This window comes from Pygocentrus nattereri, chromosome 11, assembly GCF_015220715.1.
Source record: "Pygocentrus nattereri isolate fPygNat1 chromosome 11, fPygNat1.pri, whole genome shotgun sequence".
In the NCBI taxonomy this organism is placed as follows: domain Eukaryota; kingdom Metazoa; phylum Chordata; class Actinopteri; order Characiformes; family Serrasalmidae; genus Pygocentrus; species Pygocentrus nattereri.
Window position 1 is genome coordinate 18,033,097 of NC_051221.1, and position 20,041 is coordinate 18,053,137.

A 20,041-nucleotide genomic window follows, 5' to 3' on the forward strand; every position below is an offset into this window, starting at 1 on the left:
ACTTTTTTGTAATACAGTTTTCACTTGTGCTGTGACTTAAGTTTCGAATAGTTTATAGAGGTTCAGCCTCTTCAAAGTGCAAAAATGTTTCATTGTATTTCGTTTGCAACAAGTTTTGACTACAAATATTAATGAATGTTCAGCTTTATTTTCATTTGTGTGAATATTTTTCCTAGTTCATATCTTGAACTTGACTTTGATCCCTTCTGATATGGTCGGTTTCATTGTTTTGTGTCATTCAATTTACCCTCATTTTTCAAAGATGCTTGTTGATTGTACAAGTTCACTAGTATGTGTGTTTTATTTTTTTCCCTGATGTCACATGTTAGTTGCTTCACAATAAATGATTTTGGTAAGATTTGCTTTCATTTTAGAGATAAAAAAGTACATTTTGAGATAGACACTATACTTCCAAAAGTATTCGTTTGTCTGCCTTCACACTCATATGAACTTGAGTGATATCGCATTCTTAATCCATGGGGATTTATATGACGTCGGCCCACCCGTTGCAGCTACCACAACTTCAACTTTTCTGGCAAGGCTTTCCACAAGGTTTAGGAGTATGTTTTTGGGAATTTTTGACTATTCTTCCAGAAGTGCATTTTTGAGGTCAGAGACTGATGTTGGACAGGAAGGCCTGGCTCACAATGTCTGCTCTAATTCATCCCAAAGGTGTGCTTTCGGGTTGAGGTCAGAACTCTGTGCAGGCCAGTCATGTTTCGTCCAGACTAAACTCACTCATTTATGTCTTTATTCACCTTGCTTTGTACACTGGTGCGCAGTCATTTTGTAATAGGAAGGGGCCATCCCCAAATTGTTCACACAAAGTTAGGAGCATGAAATTGTACAAAATCTCTTGGTCTGCTGAAGCATTAAAAGATCTTTTCACTGGAGCTAAAGGGCCGAGCCCAACTCTTGAAAAACAAACCCACACTATAATCCCCCACCACCAAACTTTACACTTGGCACAATGCAGTCAGACAAATACCATTCTCCTTGCAACTGCCAAACCCAGACTTGTCCATCGGATTGCCAGATGAAGAAGTGTAATTTGTCACTCCAGAGAGCATGTCTCCACTGCTCTAGAGTCCAGTAGTGATGCTTTACACCACTGTATTTGACATTATGCATTGCACTTTGTGATGGAAGGCTTGTATACAGCTGCTCAGCCATGGAAACACTCTCTACTTTGTTCTTGAGCTAATCTGAAGGGCACATGAAGTTTGGAGGTCTGTAGTGATTGACTCTGGAGAAAGTTGACAACCTCTGCGCATTATACACATCAGCATCTCCTACTCCCACTATCATTTTACGTGACCTATCACTTTGTGACTGAGTTTCTGTTATTCTCAGTCACTTCCACTGTTCCATTGTTATAATATCACTGACAGTTGACTGGAATATTTAGTACTGAGGAAATTTCACGATTGAACTCCTGAGAGAGACCTGTTCTTTCACAAATGTTTGTAGAAGCAGTTTGCATGCCTAGGTGTTTGGTTTTATACATCTGTGGTCATGGAATTGATTTCAGCACCTGATTTAAATTATTTGGATGGGTGAGTGAATACCTTTGGCAAAGTACTGTACCTTTACAAGTTCTTTTGATACTGCTAGTTCCTTTATCGACACTTAAGTATGCAGTTGACATTAAAGATTTGCTAGATATGAGGTTACATCTCAAGTCTTAGTCACTGGATGAATAATGTATCATTTGGCCCCCTAATCTCTGCCAAAATGTACGTCTGAACAGATACTCTTTTAGTTTGCAGTCACCAAATCTGTTTATTCCAACGATTTCTTGGAATGTCTTGAAAGTTTTAAAATAGCATATTAAATACTAGCAATTGTCACAGCAACTTTGAGTTTTTTTGTTGTTTGTTTGTTTGTTTGTTTTTACCTTACTCAGTGTTTTTAATTAGTTTTTAATTAATGTATCTTTAGTGAGCATAAGGTAGTGCCCTTCATCATGGGAATTCATTTTCATCTGGAGACATTTGCTTTGTACCCTTTTAAAAGTAAGACAATAAGCAAATTTGTCTATCAAAAATATAACTTTTATTCATTATTAAAAACCACAAAAAATTCTGTTATCATTTTTTTTACCTTAGTTAGTATGTCTTTACATTTAATTAAAATGAATAATGTATATGTTGCAGAATGATCTAGTGTGTGTTAGACATCTATATTCAAGCAAATATGTGAACAGTTGAGCAATTTCATGCACAAATTACTCAAACACCTTTGATTACAGTCTAATGTGCACTGGTATATTTATTTGTTGGAAATACCTTATCCTTTTTCCAAATCCATTTAATTTATTGGGGAATACTTATGTGTTTTTTGTTTAATATCCTGCTTCTGAATTTAAGACCTTTGTAATGTGAATACTTTGTGGATGTTCTGTGTAGATTAACTCTGCAAAATGTAACCAATATTTGTTAAAAGCAGTCTCACTGGAATGAAAATGTGAAAATGTATGTTTGGTTAAACTGATCATGAAGTACTTGTGTCTTAATCTCACTGACATAGAGGAGTACCATCGCTCAAAGAATCTGTAGTCTTTATTATTATTATTATTATTATTATTATTATTATTATTATTACATTTATTCCTGTTTTGAATGGGATAAATTAACTGGAACGCTGAAAATGTTGCTGTCCGTGGTGCTGAAACTGCTTTATTAAAAGACTCGTTCACAGAAAAATAAATTAATGAAATAATTTGATCGTCCAGTATTTGTTTGCACTCCGATCTTTGTTGGTTTAGTTTTCCACTGGAGCCCAGAAACTAATTGAATAGAAGTCTAAGAACTGTGTGTGTGTGTGTGTGTGTGTGTGTGTGTGTGTGTGTGTGTGTGTGTGTGTGTGTAAAACCTTCCATAACTATGTAACTCCATTAGATTCATAACTCCACACTGTAAAAAATAGGCGTAATTTAACAGTAATAATTCCTGTGCTTTTTTACGGAAGAATTCAATTATCTTATAATTACGGAGCTTTTTCAGTAAATTCAAACTGTGCGCGTGCGTAGTGTGTGAAAGCGACCAACGGTCGCTCTCTCCTCAACACACAATTTCATCTTCTCACCCTCTTTATTGCAGTGGCACCTCTGTGGTAAATATCATCCATTTTTGTTCGCGTAGGTAAACTTGTAACTAAAAGACTACCAGCTAGTATCACAAAGATAAATAATCCCATTTAGCGAATTTAATATAGACAACGAATTAACGTTAACCTACGATGGCTGTGGGTTAGCGTTAGCTGTAGTCTAAAGCTTGCCACAGATTTTCTGGACAGGCTAACTTTAGTGTTAGCGTTAGTGCTACTGTCGCTTCTTTGGTAGCTAAATATCGACGTAGTTTTGACACCGATAATCTTTGCTGCAATGAAAGACTGAAAACATGTGCATTTTTACATTCGAGGAGAAAAAACGTTCCCCAGAATGGGCAGACTAAAAGCTAACAAGCTAGCTAACCCTAGATACAGCTCATCCAGCAGTATCAGCTAGCGTTAGCTAAGTTACCTCAGGTCAGAGAACACCAACGGGACAAATAGGAACAAAGACTGGCAGTCTGATGTTTTCATTTGTCCTTAAATATTCAAAAAAGACCTGACAAGCAAAATAAACTGTGGTGAACGGGGAGAGAACACTCTAGAATCTTTAAACTACCAAGCATGGACATGGCACACAAGCTGAACATTTGTGTTTGCTGGTGTTTGTCCTGTCTGTGTACTCTGCACTGTACTCAAATGGCCTGCTTGTTGTGTTGCGTTATAATGTGGGAGAGTTAAGGTTAGGGCATATACTCTCCATTGTCATTACAGAGGACAAGACAATGTTTTTTATGCTGAGAGAAAAAGTAGCTGAACTTATTCCTAGCCTTGAAATCTATGAAATTAAGGACAGTATGAATAATATTACAGGTCCAAAGCTAGATGGTCTTGCAGAGTATGTCCCTCACAAATGTTTCCATAGAGGTGCCAAAATCTTTTTTCCACTTAAGCATCGTTATGTCGCTATGGATGCCATCCAAGGTTTAATCAGTGGAGCTCTGCCATTGCTTGTGGGGAACCTCCTTGATAAAGTGATTGAAAGACTACAAGAAATTGGTGTTTCCCAAATCGATGACCTAAATTTGGTACAATCGAAGATCTTGAAGGTGTCCTGAAGCCAATACAGTGTCGCAGGCTGATTAAAGCATTCTCTGCCGGTAAGTGTTTCTTTTTTTTTCATCCTTCTAATGTTTTGAAGTTGAAATTGTTTAACATAGTTGATGGCTTTACACTTACAGCTTAGAATTATAAGGTTCTGTCTGTGTTCAGTGCAGTTTTGAGATTGTGAAACCAAGTAAACCTTGCAGAAGAGCGCTCTAAAAAGGCCAAGTGGTGAAAGACTTCATTCGAACAAGAGAAGCAAGTGCTGGTGAAAAGATGAACCAAGGACCTTTGGAAATGCTAAGATGCCTCACAAGTTACTTCAAGGAAGCAACTGTCCTGTTGGTTGCAGACAAGGTAAATCTACATTTGAATGCTTACACACCATGTGAATCAGGATTTCAGCAATCTTTTGGGATGTTCATATACTGTGCACCAAATTTAATTTGGTACTTTGATTTGGTACAAATTCACTTTGGTTTCTTTACAACAGTATAACATAATTTATTCATTTGAATATCGGATAAAACTAAAACAATGACACAAAACTCAAGACATCTGTTGTCTTTATAGGATGGCCAGAAAGAACTACCCAGCACTCCTTGCATCATTGTCATTGGTAAGTACAGACTAAGTATTGTATCTTGTTTCAGAGAACTATTAAGTCAAATGTGTAAAAGTGAAAATATCATTAAATATCATTAATCATTTTACCATTTGCCATTTTCAGTCATGTGAATCATTTCCTCAGTGACAGAGTTCATTTGTGTTTTACTTTGAATATTGAATATACATTTATAATGACTTCTGATGACTTTAAAAGTTTTAGTGGCTCTGATAAGGGCAACATTGAAACTGGAGACTGCTTCAAATCAGTTTATTGTGGTGGAGAAGAACTGGTGCTGCTGGCACCTGTCTGGGTGGTACTCCACTCACAGGTAGCAACTACTATTCTTATTCAGTGGTCATATTGTCTTGCAGCCTGTGTCCTCTGATCTCGGTAATGTGTCCAGGGGGTCATTCTGAACCAGTTAAGAGGGCCTGCTGCTGAGCCTCTTCTTAATCAGCCAGTAGTTCCAAAAGCTCATCAATCATGGGCTTCACTTTGTGTAGTTTGGCTATGAGCTCAACTTTGCCTGCATGTCACCCTCACTGCTTCTTACTGTGATACATGCAGAGACATGGCTTATCAAAGCTGTATTTGAATTAAAGGGCTATAATTTCAGATTCTGTCATAGCAATACATGTGCACGTGTAGCTGGGCTTCAAGCCGATGTTTAATACATTATTGCCACCTATTAGAGATGTATGGAGTTGTAGCATTTTTAAAATGTAAAATAATTTTGTTCTTCAGGGCGATTTTGAGAATCAAAACAAACAATTTTGCTTGTGCCTTTTTGTGTTTGTTTCTGTCATGAACATTTTTTTTCTCATGATGTGTTTAAAAATAATTAAAATAAATCAGTTTTCCTTGTCACTGTAGGGTCTCCTGGGGATCAACACTGAACGTGGCTCAAAAGCTGAATCGAAGTGCAAGAAGCACTTCAAAATCAATCCTAAGCTTCTGAAATTCCTGAAGGACCTCAGTGACTTTCAGAATCCATTCAAAATTTAAATGGACAAGGTAAGCACCATGCAGATTTTTCTGTTATAATGCTATGTTTAAGCTGATGCTTAACTGCTTATAGGATGGCAGAACTAAGCTGAAACAGTATTAATGTAATACAAATAAAACGTTAAGCAACAATATTTAACTTTAAGTTGTTTTTTTGTTAATAAATACCCGCAACAGATTTGTTGGAGGATGTACTGTTTTATGTTGATAATAAATGTGCAATATTTTACATTTGAAATATAATCTCGCAAAATTTAGGCTATAAGTAGTTTTGTTATATTCATTTTTGCACGTAGTATTTTAAGACAGCAAATCTTATTTTCCTGATTTGCTCCCATAGGCCAAATCTCAATATCGTTTTTAGTTTGAGTTCAGCGATCCCTAGCTCGGAACTGAGTGAAAACTCGCTATTACATGCTTAATTTTTTGTAATTGCAATGGTGATTGCATTCTCAATTTTTGCACACTTCTTTATAGATTTTATAATATGTCTAAACTATATAAACTTTATATATAGTTCAAATGTCTCACGTCACCTTTTTATCTCTCAGCCAGCAAATCAGCATCAGTACTGTGTTGGTACAGTGCTTAAAATCTGCGTTAGCCCAGAGGGTTAATCTGGTTAGACACACTAAGTATGTGTGGAACTGTAGTAAATATCATTTAAATATGATTAGAGTGAAAAAGGCCTGCAAGTGAGTAATTTAGTCATTATAAATATTGGTCGAAGTAGTTTCAGTAAAGTGGCAATGTATTAACGTTAACAGTTGATTTAAAGTGATAATTATTCTTAGTGTTATATTTGTACCCATTAATATTTCTGCTTAGTTCTGCTGTTGTGTAAGTGTTCCTGATGAGGCAAACTAAACATTTGTAGCTAAAAAGTTGGAGCACAGCTGTAATATTTTCTGCTGTTTTGCATTAATTAATTGTGTATATTTAAAAATGGAAATACATAAAAATGTAAAAACACATGCCTACATGTTATTCCATAAATTAGTGTAAGATGAAAGCTGATTTACCTTTTTCCCCCCCATCTTATTTTTAAGGCATTTGGAGCCCTCAGATGCTGCACAATGGACTCATTTAACAATTTGAAATGAAGTGTTAGGATGAGAAGTCCTAAGTTCTGTGGTGTTTACAACATTTTTTTAATGTTGAATTGTTAATGGAAAAAAATACATGTTTGTTTTGGACACAACACTTTAAATATGCAGGAGGTAGAGTTTTTATATGTAGGGCTTATAATATATGCTGTTTTGAATAACAGTCGTTGACCAGCATTGTTCTCATGCCAAATTTGTTTCAGTAAATTTATTGCATGAGATATAAGCACCCAGTAAGCTATATTAGCAGTATATAAAAAAGTGTTAATACTATACTTGCTCCTACACATTTTTTAAATTTAAGTGTTTTTTTTTGCTTTTCATAAAGGAGCTACAAGTTACCAGATCAGTAGACATGCCTACTATGTCCCTGTGCCCATCGACCCATCTATCAGGCAAATGTGCTGTATATAGGTACACTTTGTAGATTTACAGTTACATACTACAGGGAGAAAAATACACTCTCCAAGTTATGTCATTCCTGCGGTTTCTTTCCAGTGGTGAATGGGTTGGGTGATATGGTGTTCTTTTGTGTACTGATGATATCCACCATATGCTGAAGAGCATATTGTTACATTGACAATTTATGACAGGTAACTGGACTGTCAAATGAACTGCAGTCAGTAACTGTAAGCATGCAAAGTGCAACTAAATGGGAAGTATTTCCAATTAGATGCTCAATGACTGTTGTTGAATAAATTGGCAAGGAAGATGTTGATGTTAACTTTATCTGTATTGAACTGAAATCAGTGTTGGAAGGCTTGTACTGACACAATGCAGTGTTTAGATCTTATTTCAATATTTGCCTGTTTGCATCCCTGTAATAAACAGCAACAATGAATTTACTGAAATGTATTTTGTTAATTTTTTTTTCAGGAAAGTGATGTTTCATTAATGTACAAGGAGTTTTTAATGTTAACTTATACAATGGATTTGTTAAATTGATGAAGGAAAACTAAAATAACAAAACATTCTGTTAAATGTTAAGTTATGGAAAAAACTTCAAAAGAAGACTAAAAAAAGGGAAAATGGTCTATAGCAAATTTTTATGTAAATTTACAGGAAAAAGTGATGACAACACTGTAAAATAACAGGAGACATTTTGTTAAATAAAGAAAAACTTGTCAATTTACAGAAAATATCTGTTTAATTGATGAAGGAAAACTCTGTGATTTAATTGAAAAAAATCTGTAAAAAAAATGTTTTTTTTGTTAATTTATGGAAAAAATCTGTTTAATTGATGAAGGAACATTCTGTAAAATAACGGAAAATATCCAGGTAATAAACTGCCAGTACATTTTCTTTAATTTTACGGAATTTTTTTTTACAGTGCAGTGCAATTTCTTTTCAGTGAGCCATTCGTAGAAATCAATACAATTTGTCCCGAAACTGTCTAGTTTGGGACACTTGGAACGCAATTTGCTGCTTAGTGGGTTGTTTATTATCAATTTAGCAAGTATTCTTGCTTTCTTGCTTGCTTGCTTGCTTGCTTGCTTTCTTGCTTGCTTTCTTGCTTTCTTCACTGCAAGACGTTGCTTTTGGATTGGATCTGAATACAATATCAAACAAAATGCTAAAAAAGTGCAGTTTCTCATTGTAACTCACAGCGTCGCTGTTCACCAGCAACGATATTAGAAGGTTCGTGTCGTCCTTCCTATGTCGTCACTTGCAGGGCTGCGTATTTAGCTTTATCCATAAAACACCGAGTCAGTGTGTTCGGTAAACGTACGGCGCGCTTTTTTCCCACGTTTTATTTTGATTAAATATATGTGGACCTGTTTATAATCTCATTTGATAAATGTTTCGTACGTTATGGATCGGAAAGGCTGTTTGAGTGCTGGGCTGATGCTGAGCTTCTGTTTCTTTGTCCTCTTTGCTCAAACCTCTTTGGGTGACGTGAGCTATTCTTTTATGGAGGAGATGAAACGCGGATCTGTGATTGGAAATATTGCCAAGGATCTGGGACTCGATGTGAACAGACTGGCAGCTCGTAAAGCTCGTATTGATACAGAAGGTAACCGAAAACGCTACTGTGACATTAATCTGAATACCGGAGAGCTGACTGTAGCAGAAAGGATTGACAGAGAGGAGATATGCAGCGACACGGTGTCGTGTGTTATTCATTGCGAGTTAGTGCTGGAAAGTCCGTTAGAGCTCCATCAAATCATGCTTAAAATAGACGACGTGAACGATAACTCTCCCAGTTTCCCAAAGGATGTTATCAAACTTGAAATAAGTGAATCAGTGACCAAAGGAGCTCGATTTCGTTTGGATGACGCTCACGATGCTGATACAGGAAGAAACGCCGTTCAGAATTACATTTTACAAAGAAATGATTATTTTGTTTTGTCTGTTAACTCAAATATGGATGGAGGGAAATATGGTGAGTTAGTATTGGAAAAAGAACTGGATCGTGAGCAGCAGGGTGAGGTTAAATTAATTCTGACTGCGGTTGATGGTGGGACTCCACCGAGATCAGGTTCTGTAGCCATACACGTCACTGTACTGGATGCTAATGATAATGCTCCAGTGTTTAGTCAGGCTGTTTATACAGTCAGTCTGCCTGAAAATTCTCCTCTCAACACTGTAGTGGCTACTGTGAGCGCTACTGATGCAGATGAAGGAGCAAACGGAAAAATAACGTATGATTTTAATCGTATATCAGACAAAGCCAGAAATTTGTTCTCACTGGATGGAAAAACAGGGCAAATTAAGGTTATAAGACCTCTTGATTTTGAGGAGGATCCTAAATTTGAAATGCGAATACAGGCAATGGATTCGTACGGCCTGAAGTCTGATACAAAAGTTTCTGTAAGTATTACTGACGTCAATGACAATGTTCCTGTAATAATCGTTAAAGCTCTGAATAACCCCCTTGTTGAAAACGCCTTGATTGGTGCAGAAGTAGGAATTATTAACGTACAAGACAGAGATTCAGAGAAAAACGGCCAGGTTCATTGTTCACTTCAGCAAAATGTTCCATTTAAACTCGTTCCATCAATTAAAAATTATTATTCTCTGGTGACAACAGGTGAATTAGACCGAGAGCTCGTATCTGATTATAACATTACTATCACTGCTACTGATGAAGGCTCTCCACCTTTGTCCTCCTCTAAAACTGTTCATTTATCAGTAGCTGATGTGAATGACAATCCACCTGTATTTGAGGAGCAGGTTTACAGCGCTCATGTGAAAGAAAATAACAAACCAGGCTCCTCTGTTTGTTACGTAGCAGCAACAGACCCGGACTGGAGACAGAATGGCACTGTAGTTTATTCTCTTCTACCTTCTGATGTCAGTGGTGCTCCAGTGTCCTCATTTGTATCCATTAATGGAGACACAGGTGTTATCCATGCAGTGAGGTCTTTTGATTATGAGCAGTTTAAAAGTTTCAAAGTGCTCATCTTAGCCAGAGACAACGGTTCTCCTCCCCTCAGCAGTAACGTGACTGTGAGCATCTTCATAAGTGATGAGAATGATAACTCTCCACAAATCTTATACCCCTCTCCGGAAGGAAACTCCTTCATGACTGAGATGGTGCCCAAAGCTGCCCAGTCTGGCTCTCTTGTCTCCAAGGTGATAGCAGTGGATGCGGACTCTGGTCAAAACGCATGGCTTTCTTATCACATAGTGAAAGCGACTGATCCGGGACTTTTCACTATAGGTGAGCACAGTGGAGAAATCAGGATGCAGCGGGACATTTCTGAATCTGACAGTACGAAGCAGAATCTCATTGTTTCAGTCAAAGATAACGGACAGCCTTCACTTTCTGCAACCTGCGCCGTCTATTTACTTATTTCTGATAACCTGGCTGAGGTTCCTGAACTGAAAGACATGTCTTATGATGAGAGCAGCTCCAAACTGACTTTTTATTTGATCATCGCGCTGGTGTCCGTCTCCACTTTCTTCCTCACCTTCATCATCATCATCCTGGCCGTGAGGTTTTGTCAGAGGAAGAAGCCCAGACTGCTGTTTGATGCAGCTGTGGCCATTCCCAGCGCGTACCTCCCTCCTAATTACGCAGAGGTGGAGGGAGCGGGAACTCTCCGCAGCACCTACAATTACGATGCGTATCTGACCACAGGATCACGAACGAGTGACTTTAAGTTCGTCACTTCTTATAATGACGGAACCCTGCCTGCTGATCTGACTCTGAAGACGACTGATTGCGTTGTGGATGATCTAACAGGACTCGATGGTGATTCTGTTCAGGTACAGTATGCATTACATTAACCGTTTCCTATATTAAAAAAAAGAAAAACAAAACAACATTTTCGACATATTTTGTTTCATGCCTCTGACCGTGGGGGAAAAAAAATAGTGTTCTGTTGGCGGTTTGGCGGATTTGACGATGATTTAAACGACTCCTCCCCGTATGACATGCAGTTTTTTTCATTATTGAACGACCCCCGTTTCAATACTTTCTTCTTTTTGTCTTTGTTCTCACGGAAATAATTTTCCGTCGTTTTTCAGTTATATTCCTTTTGGCTATCGAGTGGTAATTGAAACCTACTTCAAGTTCTTTTAAATTTTACAGTCTTAAAACATTTTGATCTAAATGTTTATGCTTAAATTTTTTGATTTTCTACGCAATTTTAAACTGTCAATTTTTTCCTGACGTTATTGTATCCAAGCTTCTTATTGGGGTGCTGTCGAGCAATTGAATTTTGTCAGTAGAGTGCTGAGTACTCATTTGGGTCTCGGCAAGTCTCTTAGCCCTGGCATTTTGTTTCCACTTCTCAAAAAAATCTTGCACTTCAACATTATAATGAGCACATGGTATCATCGTTATAAACCTTCACAGTCACAGGTGTAAACACTTATATCCAGTTTAAGGAATGTTTTCTACAGCTAGTCACTTGCAGAAGATGGCAGTAGTCCAGTGCTTTAGTACCTTTCTAAACTATAATTAATGTTGCATCAGCATTCAAAGTATTGACAGTGACGGCCTGTCTAAAAGTATGTCTGTTATTTCACCTGAAATATGGAGTATGAAAATAGGCTCATCATACTGATTGTTGATGAGAGGAATGATCCATGCTGCATCAAACGGTCTATTTTTTGCTATATTCTCCCTCTTTTTATTGCTATTTCAGTCTTTTCAACTTATCGTAGAGCTGGCACTGCAATAGAAGTTGTAACATGCATGGTCTGGAGCTTATTAATAGCTTCCCAATAAAAATATCAATTGTTATTATTTTTTCACCCATCACACCCTTTAGATTCAATGTACATTTAACATGCGTGAATTGTATAGTGTGGCTCTTTCTTTGTGGTATTTTCCACGTATATTTATTTTGTATAATTTTATTTCCTTTTCTAAAACGTGTGGTAATGCGAGGTTTGTCATGTTTTTTGTCCTTTCTGCTGTCCATGGTGCTGTACGATCGTTTTACTTGTGGATCAATAGTTTGTTTGTTAATAGTCCCAATTTGTCATGTCTTCATAGCGTTTCACGTGCGTTTTAATTTAGTTTATATTTTTTTTTTTGTAATTGTTTTAAAATATTGTCTGCAAATTATTCCCTTTTGTGACTCACGGTGTCGCTGTTGAACAGCAAAGCAACGGATATCTAGAGGGGCGTTATTGTTACGGAGATCTGCTTGGATTCGCTAATATTTAAGTCATTGTTCGTCCAACAATCGTCTTGTATATTATTTGTAGATCATGTCAGTTGAGCAAGGCTTTTGTCCTTTGAACACACCCCCGTTTTTTCTCTTAGCCCTGTTCAGGAGGTGGCTTGGTTGACGCTTCTCGTTTTAGACTCATTCAGCGGCAGTGCTCTGCCATTTGTCTTTGTATCACACATAGTTCTTGCCTGTAATCGTTGAGGTCCTCCTCTTTGTTTATGGGGATATAAGCTCGAATTCTTCTGGAGATGGCGTTTAAGCGTTCCTCGATGTTGATTCGGATGTTAGGCTTTTGTCTTTTAATTCTTATTGTGCACAGCGCCAATGGAGATGTGAGCTATTCTTTTCCAGAGGAGATGAAACGCGGATCTGTGATTGGAAATATAGCCAAGGATCTGGGACTCGATGTGAACAGACTAGCAGCTCGTAAAGCTCGTATTGATACAGAAGGTAACCGAAAACGCTACTGCGACATTAATCCGAATACTGGAGAGCTGACTATAGCGGAAAGGATTGACAGAGAGGAGATATGCGGGGATGAGCTTTCGTGTGTTTTGAAATGTGATCTAATGTTAGAACAGCCTTTGGAGCTGCATCGTGTTTCGCTTCAAATTGAGGATATCAATGATAATGCACCAGTGTTTTCGAAGGATTTAATCACGTTTGAAATCGGCGAATCTGCTGTTAGGGGCGCTCGATACCGTGTAAATGAGGCTCATGATGCCGACATAGCGCACAATACCGTGCACGGCTATGTGCTGGAGAAAAATGAACACTTTTCTCTCGCTGTCAGCTCAAATGTATATGGAAGGAAATATGTTGAGTTGGTGTTAGACAAAGAGCTAGACCGCGAGCAGAAGAAAGAGGTTAATTTAATTCTGACTGCGGTTGATGGTGGGACTCCACCGAGATCAGGTACTGTAGCCATACACGTCACTGTACTGGATGCTAATGATAATGCTCCAGTGTTTAGTCAGTCCGTTTATAAGGTCAATCTGCCTGAAAATTCATCATTAGGCACTGTGGTGCTTACTGTGAGTGCTACAGATGCTGATGAAGGACAAAATGGAAAAGTGACTTATGAATTTGGTCGTATATCTGCTAAAGCCAGGAAGTTATTCACATTGAATCTACATAATGGGCAGATCTCAGTTACTGGGCATATAGATTTTGAGGATGCTTCAGTGTATGAAATGACAGTTGAAGGGAAAGATGAATTTGGTCTCTCTTCAGAGGCAAATGTAGTGATACAAATTGTTGACGTCAATGACAATGCACCTGAAATATTTTTGAAGTCTCTGCATACTCCAGTCCCAGAGAATTTGGCTCCAGGTACAGAAGTAGGCATTATTAATGTGCAGGATATTGACACTGAGAATAATGGTCGGGTAAAGTGCTCCCTTCAGCAAAATGTCCCCTTTAAACTTATACCATCACTGAAAAGCTATTATTCTCTGGTGACAACAGGTGAATTAGATCGAGAGCTCGTATCTGATTATAACATTACTATCACTGCTACTGATGAAGGCTCTCCACCTTTGTCCTCCTCTAAAACTGTTCATTTATCAGTAGCTGATGTGAATGACAATCCACCTGTATTTGAGGAGCAGGTTTACAGCGCTCATGTGAAAGAAAATAACAAACCAGGCTCCTCTGTTTGTTACGTAGCAGCAACAGACCCGGACTGGAGACAGAATGGCACTGTAGTTTATTCTCTTCTACCTTCTGATGTCAGTGGTGCTCCAGTGTCCTCATTTGTATCCATTAATGGAGACACAGGTGTTATCCATGCAGTGAGGTCTTTTGATTATGAGCAGTTTAAAAGTTTCAAAGTGCTCGTCTTAGCCAGAGACAACGGTTCTCCTCCCCTCAGCAGTAACGTGACTGTGAGCATCTTCATAAGTGATGAGAATGATAACTCTCCACAAATCTTATACCCCTCTCCGGAAGGAAACTCCTTCATGACTGAGATGGTGCCCAAAGCTGCACAGTCAGGCTCTCTGGTGTCCAAGGTGATAGCAGTGGATTCGGACTCTGGTCAAAACGCATGGCTTTCTTATCACATAGTGAAAGCGACTGATCCGGGACTTTTCACTATTGGTGAGCACAGTGGAGAAATCAGGACACAGCGGGACATTTCTGAATCTGACAGTACGAAGCAGAATCTCATTGTTTCAGTCAAAGATAACGGACAGTCTTCACTTTCTGCAACCTGCGCCGTCTATTTACTTATTTCTGATAACCTGGCTGAGGTTCCTGAACTGAAAGACATGTCTTATGATGAGAGCAGCTCCAAACTGACTTTTTATTTGATCATCGCTCTGGTATCCGTCTCCACTTTCTTCCTCACCTTCATCATTATCATCCTGGCCGTGAGGTTTTGTCACAGGAGGAAACCCAGACTGCTGTTTGATGGAGCTGTGGCCATTCCCAGCGCGTACCTCCCTCCTAATTATGCAGAGGTGGAGGGAGCGGGAACTCTCTGCAGCACCTACAATTACGATGCGTATCTGACCACAGGATCACGAACCAGTGACTTCAAGTTCATCACTTCTTACAATGAAGGGACTCTGCCTGCAGACCTAACATTGAAAAATGTCCAGTCATCTTTTAATGATCTTGAAGGGCTTGATGTTCAACTGGAGGATTCTTCAGAGGTATGATGTATTTGTCCATAGTATATTTTCAGCATTTTCAGTATACTATACCACCTGTAAGCATTGTTTTTAGATGTTGCTGATTCATTACACTGATTTCTGATGACAGTAACAAGGTTTCACATGTGTTGTAATGTCTTTTGTTTATCACATCATAAGATAAGTTATACAAATATACAGAAATCTAGGTTCTGGCAGTGTTGGTTGGAGGGATTATTTTAGACAGTTTATCCTAATTTGTATGTGTTACTCAAACCTTTTTATTTCAGTAGTAAGGTTTTTATGACAAAGCACATTGACACAGCAGATTCAAATGATTGAGTATTCTCTGTAACCTGTTACTGGTTAAGCGTTCAGCATACCACTGTATATACTACTATAACAACATTCATAGATTTTGTGCATCAAATTTCACATAGGTTATGCAGATTTTTGAGAAAATGTTTAAATGGATCCTCAAAAGTTGTGTGGTGGTGGAGTGGACTAGTGGGTTAGCTGTATGTTGTCTTAACAACATTGCATTAAACTAGTTCAAATTCAAATTTCACAAGCTTTTTCATCAAAAAGCCTCTTTTGCACACCATATAAATATTGAATAAAATCTAATTGGCCAAAAAAGCCACCATTTACAGTTTACAGTAGAAACTTTTGCATGTTGCAAGTTTAGAACTTATCACTGTAACTTATTTTGCCAATCAAAAGAATATTTAGAAATCATGATGTTGTGATCAACCACCAAAGGATCAGAGCAGTGTGATTTTCTTCCGAAAATGGGAAATTGAACGACATTTTCATTTTTCAATCAAAATTAAGTTCATGATATCTTTGAATACAAGAGGTAGGAGGATGTGAAAGATAAGTATGAAGTCAGATGAACGACAGATCTGGAAGCCTGAGAACTTGGAAATAGAACTCCTTTAGGTAGTTTGTACAGGATTAGATGTTCTGATGCCATTTGCCAGATGGTAACAGTGTGAAGAATGCTCAGCTGGGGTGTAGTGGGTTCTGTTGTGATACAGAGTGCTGTTCTTTCAAAATTGTTGTAAACCAGTGATGTACCAGACTAGTTGCACCAAAGTCTGAATGGTGCTGTGTTCTCATACTGTGCACTTCCTGGACCTAATTGTGATATTGCTGATGGCAATGCTTTCCATATTGGTTCTGCAGGAATGTTCTGGAGGTCATGATCAAGCTTTGTTGTGTCTCATTAGGAAGTGGATCTTGTCGCTATACTGTGAAATTAATCTGAATATTGGAGAACTGACTACAGCAGAAAGGACTGACAGAGAGGAGCTTTCTGGAAAGAAAGCTACATTATAAAACATGAATTTATGCTGGAGAATCCACTGATGCCAAATAGTATGTGAACTTTCTCTGGGCAGTTACTTTTAATACTGTATATTTGCCAGATGGTAGCAATGTGGAAAAAGTCTCAGTTGGGGTGTGTATGGTCTGCAATGATGATACTGGGTGCCTTCTCTCTCAGAATTTCTTAGAAATGTTGAAATTGTGAACCAATGATGAACAGGCCAGTTTTACCACAATCTGAAGGGTGCTGTGTTCTAATGCTGTGCACTTTCTATTCCTTATATTGCTGGTTGCAGTGATTTCTACACACAGTACAGTTTTGAATTACAGGATAACTACATTGAGGCTCTCTAGAAAAGGGATGCACTGTTGGGCCTTCTGCATAGAAGAAATTATGTTTATGGGCCAGATTATCTTCAATATTCCCATGCCACATGTTTTACCATTTAAAAATAAGAATTGGCTGTATTAATTTACAGTATCTTTGAAGTTGATGAGGAAAACAAATCATGAAAAACACACAACAAATACTGTTTTGTAAATAGTAAATATTCTTCAAGGTAAATAACCTGTTGAGACTGGTAGAGCTATGCTCAATTATTACTGACTTTAAAAGCTAACTTACTTTGTTCTTTATTAATTTATCTTCTTTTGATTCCTTTTAGTATATTTCTTTTCTTCTGCTCTCCTTTACAGGAATTAAAATATACCAACTGTCTTCCAATATTGATAGCACTCATGTACCTCACCCTCCTATACTTTCATTCATCCCTTCATTTTCATTAAAAAAAGATGGTATGTAACTCCTGAGTTCCACATAGCTCTTATTTATCAGTGTCTTTCCTTTCATTCATACACCTCCATTAAACACCATCATTCTGTAACTCTTTGAATTTTCACAAACAGTCTCAAACTTTATTAGAAGCATAAAATATTTACCCAAATCAGTGCCTGCTGTTTTTTCATTCATTTCTCGATTCTGCTCATTTTATTTATTTTGTAACTCTTTTTCAAGCTACAGCAATCAGATTGACACGAAGGATCCAACTGTTACCCAAAGCACACGAGTGCTTCTCATGCTCATAGTATGAATTTATTGTCCCTACTATCCTTTCTTTTATCCTTCTGTTAAAACCCATTCATTTCGTAAGCCTTTGAATTTTCAAGGCTCTGCCATTAAATGAACCGTACATTGAACTTTCAATGTTCTGTCCTCTGCAATAACTCAACACCAACCAAAGTTTTCAGACTTCATTTCCAGCTATGTATGTTTGTGTTTTGACTAGCTGTAAAACACAAGATCAATATGTATCTGTATTCCATATATCTTAAACCTTTACTCTGTTTTGTATTACACATGGGCTTATACATATTTTGAAGGAATTTAGTAGTCATTTATGTATCTTTGTGTTGCTTGTGTACCTTACCCTCCTCGCTTTTTTTCATTCATTTTTTTCAATTACTTCCATTAAACAGGAAAAAATCATTTTGTTACCAGGTAACTTTTTTTTTTATTTTACGTTCATCAATCAGTCAGAGTCTGCTATCCTTTCGTTCACCCCACCATCTTCAATTAAAATTCTTCCGTTCTTTTTGTGTAACTCTTTAACTTTTTAAGCTAGTCATCAAACTAGCAAGATACAGTGTATCACAAAAGTGAGTACACCCCTCACATTTCTGCAGATATTTAAGTATAACTTTCCATGGGACAACACTGACAAAATGACACTTTGACACAATGAAAAGTAGTCTGTGTGCAGCTTATATAACAATGTAAATTTATTCTTCCCTCAAAATAACTCAATATACAGCCATTAATGTCTAAACCACCAGTAACAAAAGTGAGTACACCCCTAAGAGACAGTTCCTGAAGTGTCAATATTTTGTGTGGCCACCATTATTTTCCAGAACTGCCTTAACTCTCCTGGGCATGGAGTTTACCAGAGCTTCACAGGTTGCCACTGGAATGCTTTTCCACTCCTCCATGACGACCTCACTGAGCTGGTGGATATTCGAGACTTCGCTCCTCCACCTTCCGCTTGAGGATGCCCCAAAGATGTTCTATTGGGTTTAGGTCTGGAGACATGCTTGGCCAGTCCATCACCTTTACCCTCAGCCTCTTCAATAAAGCAGTGGTCATCTTAGAGGTGTGTTTGGGGTCATTATCATGCTGAAACACTGCCCTGCGACCCAGTTTCTGGAGGGAGGGGATCATGCTCTGCCTCAGTATTTCACAGTACATATTGGAGTTCATGTGTCCCTCAATGAAATGTAATTCCCCAACAACTGCTGCACTCATACAGCCCCAGACCATGGCATTCCCACCACCATGCTTGACTGTAGGCATGACACACTTATCTTTGTACACCTCACCTGATTGCCGCCACACATGCTTGAGACCATCTGAACCAAACAAATTAATCTTGGTCTCATCAAACCATAGGACGTGGTTCCAGTAATCCATGTCCTTTGTTGACATGTCTTCAGCAAACTGTTTGCAGGCTTTCTTGTGTACAGACTTCAGAAGAGGCTTCCTTCTGGGGTGACAGCCATGCAGACCAATTTGATGTAGTGTGCGGCGTATAGTCTGAGCACTGACAGGCTGACACCCCCACCTCTTCAATCTCTGCAGCAATGCTGACAGCACTCCTGCGCCTATCTTTCAAAGACAGCATTTGGATGTGACGCTGAGCACGTGCACTCAGCTTCTTTGGACGTCCAACACGAGGTCTGTTCTGAGTGGACACTGCTCTTTTAAAACGCTGGGTGATCTTGGCCACTGTGCTGCAGCTCAGTTTCAGGGTGTTGGCAATCTTCTTGTAGCCTTGGCCATCTTCATGTAGTGCAACAAGTCTTTTAAGATCCTTAGAGAGTTCTTTGCCATGAGGTGCCATGTTGGAACTTTCAGTGACCAGTATGAGAGAGTGTGAGAGCTGTACTACAAATTTGAACACACCTGCTCCCTATGCACACCTGAGGCCTAGTAACACTAACAAGTCACATGACATTTTGGAGGGAAAATGACAAGCAGTGCTCATTTAGGGGTGTAGTCTCTTAGGGGTGTACTCACTTTTGTTGCCGGTGGTTTAGACATTAATGGCTGTATATTGAGTTATTTTGAGGGAACAATAAATTTACACTATTATATAAACTGCACACAGACTATTTTTCATTGTGTCAAAGTGTCATTTTGTCAGTGTTGTCCCATGAAAAGATATACTTAAATATCTGCAGAAATGTGAGGGGTGTACTCACTTTTGTGATACACTGTATATCCACCTGTTGACCTTAAGAACATAAATGCATTTGATACTGATAGCACTCATCTATTTGTCCCTAATCTCCTTTCTTGCATCCTTTGGCCCTGCCAATGAAACCCATTCATTTTGTGAACCCTTGACTTTTCAAGGTATAGCCAGGGAAGCAGAAAGATTCACCTGTGTACTGAATGTTCATTTACATCCTATTTTACCAGTCTATTAGGAAATAAAGCTGTTGACCTTCACCTGGTCTATCTATGTTCGTGTCAATGTTTTGACCATGGCATGTTTCTTTAAGTGCATATGGTTT

General features: G+C 38.2%; 1 protein-coding gene and 1 long non-coding RNA gene across 8 annotated transcripts in view; both read left to right on the forward strand.

Annotated features, from left to right (window-relative positions):
* Nucleotides 1-20,041, forward strand: part of LOC108438832 (protocadherin gamma-A11-like) — a 159,182-nt gene that overhangs the window by 25,348 nt on the left and 113,793 nt on the right. The window contains exon 1 of one of the 7 annotated variants that reach the window (XM_037543013.1): nt 8,615-11,088. The exons of 5 other annotated variants lie outside the window; for them this stretch is intronic. In XM_037543013.1, coding sequence (XP_037398910.1) covers nt 8,689-11,088 — 2,400 coding nt within the window. In that variant the 5' untranslated portion in view covers nt 8,615-8,688. Of the gene's footprint in view, nt 1-8,614; nt 11,089-12,456; nt 15,164-20,041 lie in introns of those variants that run through there. One more of the 7 variants, XM_037543007.1, reaches the window with a different exon arrangement.
* Nucleotides 2,930-7,721, forward strand: LOC119264407. The gene is made up of 5 exons (XR_005131010.1): nt 2,930-4,211; nt 4,324-4,512; nt 4,729-4,774; nt 5,639-5,779; nt 6,820-7,721. It is a non-coding gene; the product is annotated as an uncharacterized LOC119264407 (long non-coding RNA).